General features: G+C 40.9%; 1 protein-coding gene across 1 annotated transcript in view; it reads left to right on the top strand.

Moving 5' to 3' along the window:
* The window catches only part of LOC310717306 (alpha-1,6-mannosylglycoprotein 6-beta-N-acetylglucosaminyltransferase B-like), a 79,283-nt gene extending 76,911 nt beyond the window's left edge, over window positions 1-2,372 (top strand). Inside the window, exons 15-17 of the mRNA XM_083525198.1 lie at window positions 75-149; window positions 699-961; window positions 1,771-2,372. Of these exons, the coding sequence (XP_083381324.1) occupies window positions 75-149; window positions 699-961; window positions 1,771-1,969 (537 nt within the window). The 3' untranslated portion in view covers window positions 1,970-2,372. The remainder of the gene's footprint in view (window positions 1-74; window positions 150-698; window positions 962-1,770) is intronic.
* Window positions 2,373-7,540: the final 5,168 nt, after the last annotated feature.

A 7,540-nucleotide genomic window follows, 5' to 3' on the forward strand; every position in this document is an offset into this window, starting at 1 on the left:
TATGCTGTGATTAACATTTATAAGTGTGTGTGTGTGTGTGTGTGTGTGTGTGTGTTTGTGTGTGTGTGTTTCAGGTGGATCCATTTTTGCCATATGAGTACACGTGTGAGGGAATGCTTGAGAGAGTGCATGCTTACATACAGAATCAGGTAAGTGTGTGTGTGTGTGTGTGGGGGGGGTGTTTAGGTGGGTGGGTGTTAGACAAAGTACATTAGAGAGAATCAGAAAAAAAAAAAAATGAAAAAACAGAATGATAGATTTACAGAATAATATTAACAATTAACAAGAAAGAAAGGAATAAAAAAGAGGGGGAAAGAAAGTGTGGATTAGGGAGCAAATAAGTAAAAAGAATAGAAGGAAAAACAGAATGGCAATGGAAAGAGGAAAAATAGAAACAGAGAATGTGGTAAAAACCAGAACGCAGTATTAAAGAGAGGAAAAGAATAGAATAAAGAAGGAAAGAAGACGGAAAGAAGAGGTGGGGAAGAGAGAAAGAGTCAAATAAGAAAACATGTTGAGTGTACTGATGATAAGAGAGAAGTGAAAAAGGAGGATGGAAGAGGAATTGGATAGATAGATAGATAGATAGATAGATAGATAGATAGATAGATAGATAGATAGATAGATAGATAGATAGATAGATAGATAGATAGATAGATTTGGACAGAAACTCTGTATTTCTGTATTTATTGACGCAGGAATTTTGTGCTTTGGAGACCCCGTTCCCCCCCGTAAATGTGTCTGTGGTTTGGCCCGGGGGCATGTTCATGCGAGTGGGAGAGTCGGGGCAGGTCTCATGGGCAGAGAACTCCACAGCGCCCCCCTGCTGGCCTCCTCTCAGTGCCCTGAGATTTCGCATGTCAGCCGAGGGCCAGTCATGTGTGGATGCCTGCAGGAGCTCGGACCTGGTGTGTGAACCGGCTTTCTTCCGCTACATCAATAACAAGGAGGCACTGAGCAAGTGAGTGACCTTGACCTTAATGACCTCCACACTGACCATCATGATTAGTACAATATCTTGCTAATCTAACTTGCTAGCTAACGGCTTTTACTGTTACTGTTGTACATTGTATAGGAGCTAGTTAATCACTCTTAAAAGCTAATAACCTTCACATAACCTTCAAGGTTACTATGGTTACCTAGCTAGTTTACCTTGTTAGCTAGTGACCTTCAAAAAGACCAAATTACTTGTGTTCTCTGTATAATAGCTTGTATTGTAGCAAGATAATCTATACTGATAGCTAACAACCTCCATGATGACTGTTGTATCCTGAAAGTAGAAAGCGAATCTATTTTAATAGCTACAGCTACTGCATGATCGACAAACAGCGGCACTCCATGAGCTTGTTGAACAATTTCAGCGGGAATTTTGGAATTGTAGAATTTCCTTTATCGGTATTTTTTTTATCCTGGAATAGACACTGTTGAAAAACCTGTCTCGTATTTCTGCGTTCAGAAGCGAGCTCAAAGTTCTGAACACATCATCGAGTGAGAAACCCGATTCAGAATATGAGAAACTTTCACTGCCGAGCGAACAACTGTAACTCTCTTCCATTAGTTCGCTTTTAATTCAATGAATCGCAACGTTTTTCTGTCCATCCTCCAGGATTTCTCTCCTTCTCGCTATTTTTTTCCAACATTCATCTCTTTCATTTAAACTGCTCTCTCTCTCTCTCTCTCTCTCTCTCTCTCTCTCGCGCTCTATTTCCACTCCGCCCATCCTCTGTATCCTCTGCACCACCTGGTTAATCTCTCTGGTCTGGTGTGCAGGTTGCAGGTGCAGTGCGACGTGGTGGAGTTCGAGATGAATCACGTTTTCCCGGCGTTCTCGGCGACAGCACGTGAATGCGGTTTGCAGAAGGAGCCCCTGCTGTTCAGCTGCGCCGGATTTGCCAACAAGTACCGCCGTGTGTGTCCGTGCAGGGATTTCCGGAAAGGACAAGTAGCTCTATGTCGCGACTGCTTATGATGGATTTCTCCTCAATTCCTCGATTTCCTCCTCGTGCTCAGCGGGAAAAGAAATCTGCAGATTCAGAACAGCGATTCCTGGCCAGACTTTAGCCTCGATTGTCCCCCAGGGTAACAAAGTTCCACAGGACAAAATAAAAGTTATTCTGATTCCTTTCCAAACTTGTGAAGGAAATACGGTTGGGCAATTGGGTCTTGTATCATGTGTTTAGTTCCTGAGGGGGATCTGGCAACCCTGACGACTTCATACAGAGTGAACGAACACGAAGACAAACTTCCACCTGCATACAACAGACTTGTGCAAAAGATTGTTTTGTAATGGGACTGAAATATTTAAATGTAGACTGTGAATTTTTATCACCAGTTTGTGATGTAACTTATACAACTAATAAAACAAAGACACCGATTTGTTCCGTTTTTTTCTTCTTCTCAAATCTGGACTTTTACATTTGCATCACGTAGGACCTCATCAGGGAGACGAGAAACCAGCAAGATCTACACCGATGGAAGGAAAAATCATCAAGAGTCAACAATCAGACACGTGAATTCTGCATTCTGATTGGTCGAAAACGTTATAAATTCTCTGGATCATCAGGATTATGCATAACATCAAAAAGGTTTGCGGCCACCTGGTCATGAGTATGGTATGTGCTTTTTGAACATCGGATCCCACATTTGCTTTAATAATTCCCTCCACTTTTTTGGAAAGATGTTTCACTAGATTTTGTGGAGACTTGTGTTCCTCAGACACAAGGGTGTTAGTGAAGTCAGGTACTGATGTAGGTGAGAAGGTCAGGAGACCTGTGGTGCAGTCAGCATTCACATTCATCTCAAAAGTGTTCAGTAGGGATAAGATCAGAGCTCTATAGAAGGCCACTCAAGATCTTTCACTCTGAACTATTTTAACCAGATATTCAAGGAGCTCCTTTTGTGCACAGGGGCATTGCCATGCTGGAACAGGTTTTGGTTTCCAAGTTTAAGTAAACAAATAATTTTTCATTATTCCACATCTAAAGGCGTCAAATACAATTGTGTGCCTCCAGCTTTTGGAGGAGAGTTTGGAGAAGAACCAAATATGGCAGGAAAGGTCAAGTGTCCCAATACCTTTGGCAATACAGTGTAGTATAGAGTAGCAATATAGTAACAACTTTTCTGTAGGATGTTTATTGATCATGTATGAAAGGAGTCTCTACTGTCAGCACTTTAGTGATGCAGACAGGAAGCTAAAATCTGGGTGCTGAAGGTGTGAACAGTAGCACTCGGTTCTTCACTCCATCTATTTAAGCGTTGTTTAAAGCACAAGTGTCTGAAAACACAATCATGTTTTTGCCTGAAGAAAACGCAGGATAGAAAATACGAAAGGAAGCAGATCTCCTAAATATCTTTAATTTTCTGTTAACAGAAATACGATGCAACAGAAACCAAAAAACTCTTATTTCAAAATGAAAGAAGGAATGATTTAAAGTAATTAATTGCATCTTAGATTAATCAATTAACTGATAGTCATTCATTGGTTAACTGATTACTAATATTTATAAAGAGAATTATGTTGAATATAATCAAGAAGATGACAAGCGAAGAAATTATGTTATTTTATGTAATGAAACTGCTGTAAGAGTCAAGGACGCCGTGAAGGAGGTTCAGGTGTGTGTGTGTGTGTGTGTGTGTGTGTGTGTGTGTGTGTGTGTCCATGAGTATTTCCAGCACTGAATTTCTCATGTGCTGCCACCACCACACGTCTCTTTCTGCCTTCAGGGAGATTAAAGAGCGTGTAGGGTCGGACAGACAGGTAATAAGTTTGGCGAGCAGGACGGTCTCGCGGCTTCAGGTCACTCCGACCCTCAACGCTAATTCAGGTGAAACGCAGAGAAACTTCCCGTAACACACACCACAGAGTAACCAAATTACCAGAAACGTCCTTGAGCCGAGGAATCGCTCCGACTCGGGTAAGAAGACAAACGACTCGGGTTTGTGGATTACTTTCACTGTAATGCCCTCGCCTGATCTGTCAATCATTCAGGATTGAGTGGAATCAATTTCCTGTTAATGTCCAGCGGCACTGATCCGGTAGACATTTATCTGGTAGACACTTATTTGTTAGTCACCGAATTGGTAGGCACTAATCCAGTAGACACTTATCTGGTAGACAATTATGCAGTAGACACTGATTTGGTAGCCACTTATTCAGCAGCCACTTATCTGGTAGACACAAATTTAGTAGCCACTTATTTGGTACCCTATGCACAGATCCATTAGACACTTATCTGGTAGACTCTTTTTAGGTAAACACTAATTTAGTATCTATTGATTCAGTAGCATGTTTGTATCAGTAGTCACTGATTCGGTAGCTGTTGATCCGGTTGGTAGGTGCTGATCTGCTGCTCCTGATCCGAATCCAGCCAGGATTTTGCTCACTACTTTTACATCTCACCTGCTTCCTGTTTTCTCCCAAACAATTCTATTTAAAAAACCCTTGTTTGCTTTTTCTGTTTGTTCCCTTGTTTGTTGTTCAGCTTTTAGAAATTAGGATTTAGTTCAGGAAAAAAAAACTCCTCACATGTGAACGCAACAAATCTTGGACCAGTTATACATTCAGCTGCTTATCAAGGAAAAAAAACACAATTTGGCTGAAGAACACCAGGAGAGACAGAAAGCTAACTTTTGTTTTCTTCCTCCCACTCGTCCTCCGCCTCTCACTCGCTCGCTCTCGCCTTTCTCAGGCCTTTCATTTTTCTCTTGGAGCGTTGTTCGTTGCCGTGCGCTCCATTGTTAGCTCGCTCTTTCTATTTTTGGACTTAATTGCTACCTTTTTGCCAACTTTTACCGAATTTATTGATGTAATTATATTTCTTGGTCGTCACGCGGAACAGCCTGTAATGGGCTTTTTGTTCCTCATTAAGGTTTCCACGTGGAGCAGCATCGTAAATCCATTTTCAGAGAGTTTTATTTATTTATTTATTTACTGTGTGTGTGGGTGTGTGTGTGTGTGTGTGTGTGTGTGTGTATGTGTAATATACTGTATTATATATCTTCAGTGAGTTCATTTCTCTGGATGAAGATCTGCTGTTATTAGCACAGATGCAGGAATAATAACATCATCAACCAGGATGAGCTTTTTAACGTGACATCTGTTGCCTCAGACCTGCACACATTGTGCTATTCTTGTTCTGTCATAAATCTGTGTGTGTGTGTGTGTGTGTGTGTGTGTGTGTGTGTGTGTGTCAGTGTGTGTAGTAACACCACTTATTCACGCCCTGAAATGGCATTTGCATTCTTATTAAAGTTCTACATGGCTGAACTGACAGTGAGCTCAGCAGCTCAAATATGAAGATTAGGAAACACACATACACATGTGGTATCATTGTTTCCACTTGTGTGTGTGTGTGTGTGTGTGTGTGTGTGTGTGTGTGTGTGTGTGTATGCCAAAAGCGGATACAGCCGCTTTTGGCATACACACACACACACACACACACACACACACACACACACACACACACAAGTGTGTGTGTGTGTGTGTGTGTGTGTGTGTGTGTGTGTGTGTGTGTGTGTGTGTATGCCAAAAGCGGATACAGCCGCATTTACACAAAGGCCGTGTTGAATAAAACAGGAGTGAGCGGCGGCTTATCAGCGAGTCCGCGGTGCTCAGGAAGCACACGTGTCTGTGTAAACACCAGCAAGGAATCACTCGGCCTCCAGATGTTCCAACAAGAAAAGAAATCATTTGCAGAAACGTTTCCAGATTTCTAATGCGATTCGAGCTCTTCCTGAGACGTGTACGAGGAACTCGTAATGGAATTGCGTAATCCATCCCTGCACGGATCTCTGCACTGTCCATAAATCCACAAAAGCCTTCAAATAAATCACAAACATCAACACACACAACCCTAAACCTGAGGGGAGTCCGATCCGAGATTAAAGCTGATCTTTATCACTGAGTTTCTTCAGACCTTTACAACTAAGCGTTAGATCTTTCTCAGACCTCCATCACCGAGCTTTATCAGATCTTCAGCACTGAGCTCCATCAGACCTTTATCAAAAACCTTATCACTGAACTTCATCAAAACTTCATAACTAAACATAATCAGACTGTCCTTAAACCTTCATCCCTGAGCTGTGAGTTTTATGCAGTGACTTTGTGGATGATGATGATGATGATGATGATGATGATGATGATGATGAAGGAGCGCATGTTCCTGTCCAGGGTTTGAGAAATAAATCTTCTATTAGTTCCTTAAGGCGAAAATAAACAAAAAAATAAAGGTTTTTAAAAAATAGATAAATATATAAATAAAGAAATAAATAAATAATTTCCAATCACAGGATATGTATATATTTGTATATAATTATTAATTGATGAATTAGATAATTGTTGTTTTTTTCAGTAATTAAACTACCTAATTGGTTAATTAGTTTCCACATGGGCTCTAAAACTGTCTTAAATACTGTATCTTGTAAATAATAATAATAATAATAATAATAATGATAATAATAATAATATTAATGAACGTATGTTCTGAAAAATGTAGCGAGTGAAGCGATGAGGTTTATTGTGACACGTCTCACATTACTGTGGATAAACACTGTGTCAAACTAATGCTGTAACTATACGACATAAATCCCATTACAGATGGCAGAGCAAACACACACACACACACACACACACACACACACACACACACACACACACACACACACACACACACACACAGACTGCCAGGAGAGATGAAGAGCTCCTGCAATACTGATAAATGTATGTCGCTTTCACTTTATTCATCCTTCTCGGTCGCTGACATCTGTATCAACCTTGAACCCGCTTCCATCGATCATCCGGGACAAAAGAAGGAGTGCGAGAAGGGAGAGAGAGAGAGCGAGAGAGAGAGAGAGAGAGAGAGAGAGAGAGAGAGAGAGAGAGAGAGAGAGAGAGAGAGAGAGAGAGAAGGGGGGAGTGGAGAGGGAAGTGAGGGATGAGGCTATAATTTAAGGCTAATGGATGTTCTCGATGACTTTGGCCCCTGCTCCTGACTGTAGATGAGAAAATGACCTGTGTGGGAGGAGGAAAATAAAGAACGACAGAATGAAATGAATGAAAAGGATGGAGACCAAAAGAGTTTCTTTCTTTCTTTCTTTCTTTCTTTCTTTCTTTCTTTCTTTCTTTCTTTCTTTCTTTCTTTCTTTCTTTCTTTCTTTCTTTCTTTCTTTCTTTCTTTTAGATCTGATCTTTTGTTGCTTTCTAACTGAAGCCCTATTTGGATTGGATTCAGTTGAATTGAATATGATTTCTATAGTGCTTTTAAAGTGGAAAATGAGGACATAAGGAAGAAACCTTCAGAGGGTCCAGACTCCTCCTCATATACGTTCATTCGTTATAGTTCCATCTTTGTTGATCTGTTCACTGATGGAGACTCGAGAGCACAACTGTTCCTGGTAACTGGAGAGCGTAGTCACTGTAGCAGACTGTTGATATCAATTGCAGTCCGAATTTATCTTCATGGTTCATGAGTGGAACCATCCAGAGTAATCTTCAACTTGTCCATGTAAAGCCATTTTCAGCAGCAGGAGCGAGCGGTTGCCA

This window comes from Silurus aristotelis, assembly GCF_946808225.1.
Source record: "Silurus aristotelis genome assembly, chromosome: 2".
NCBI classification, from domain to species: domain Eukaryota; kingdom Metazoa; phylum Chordata; class Actinopteri; order Siluriformes; family Siluridae; genus Silurus; species Silurus aristotelis.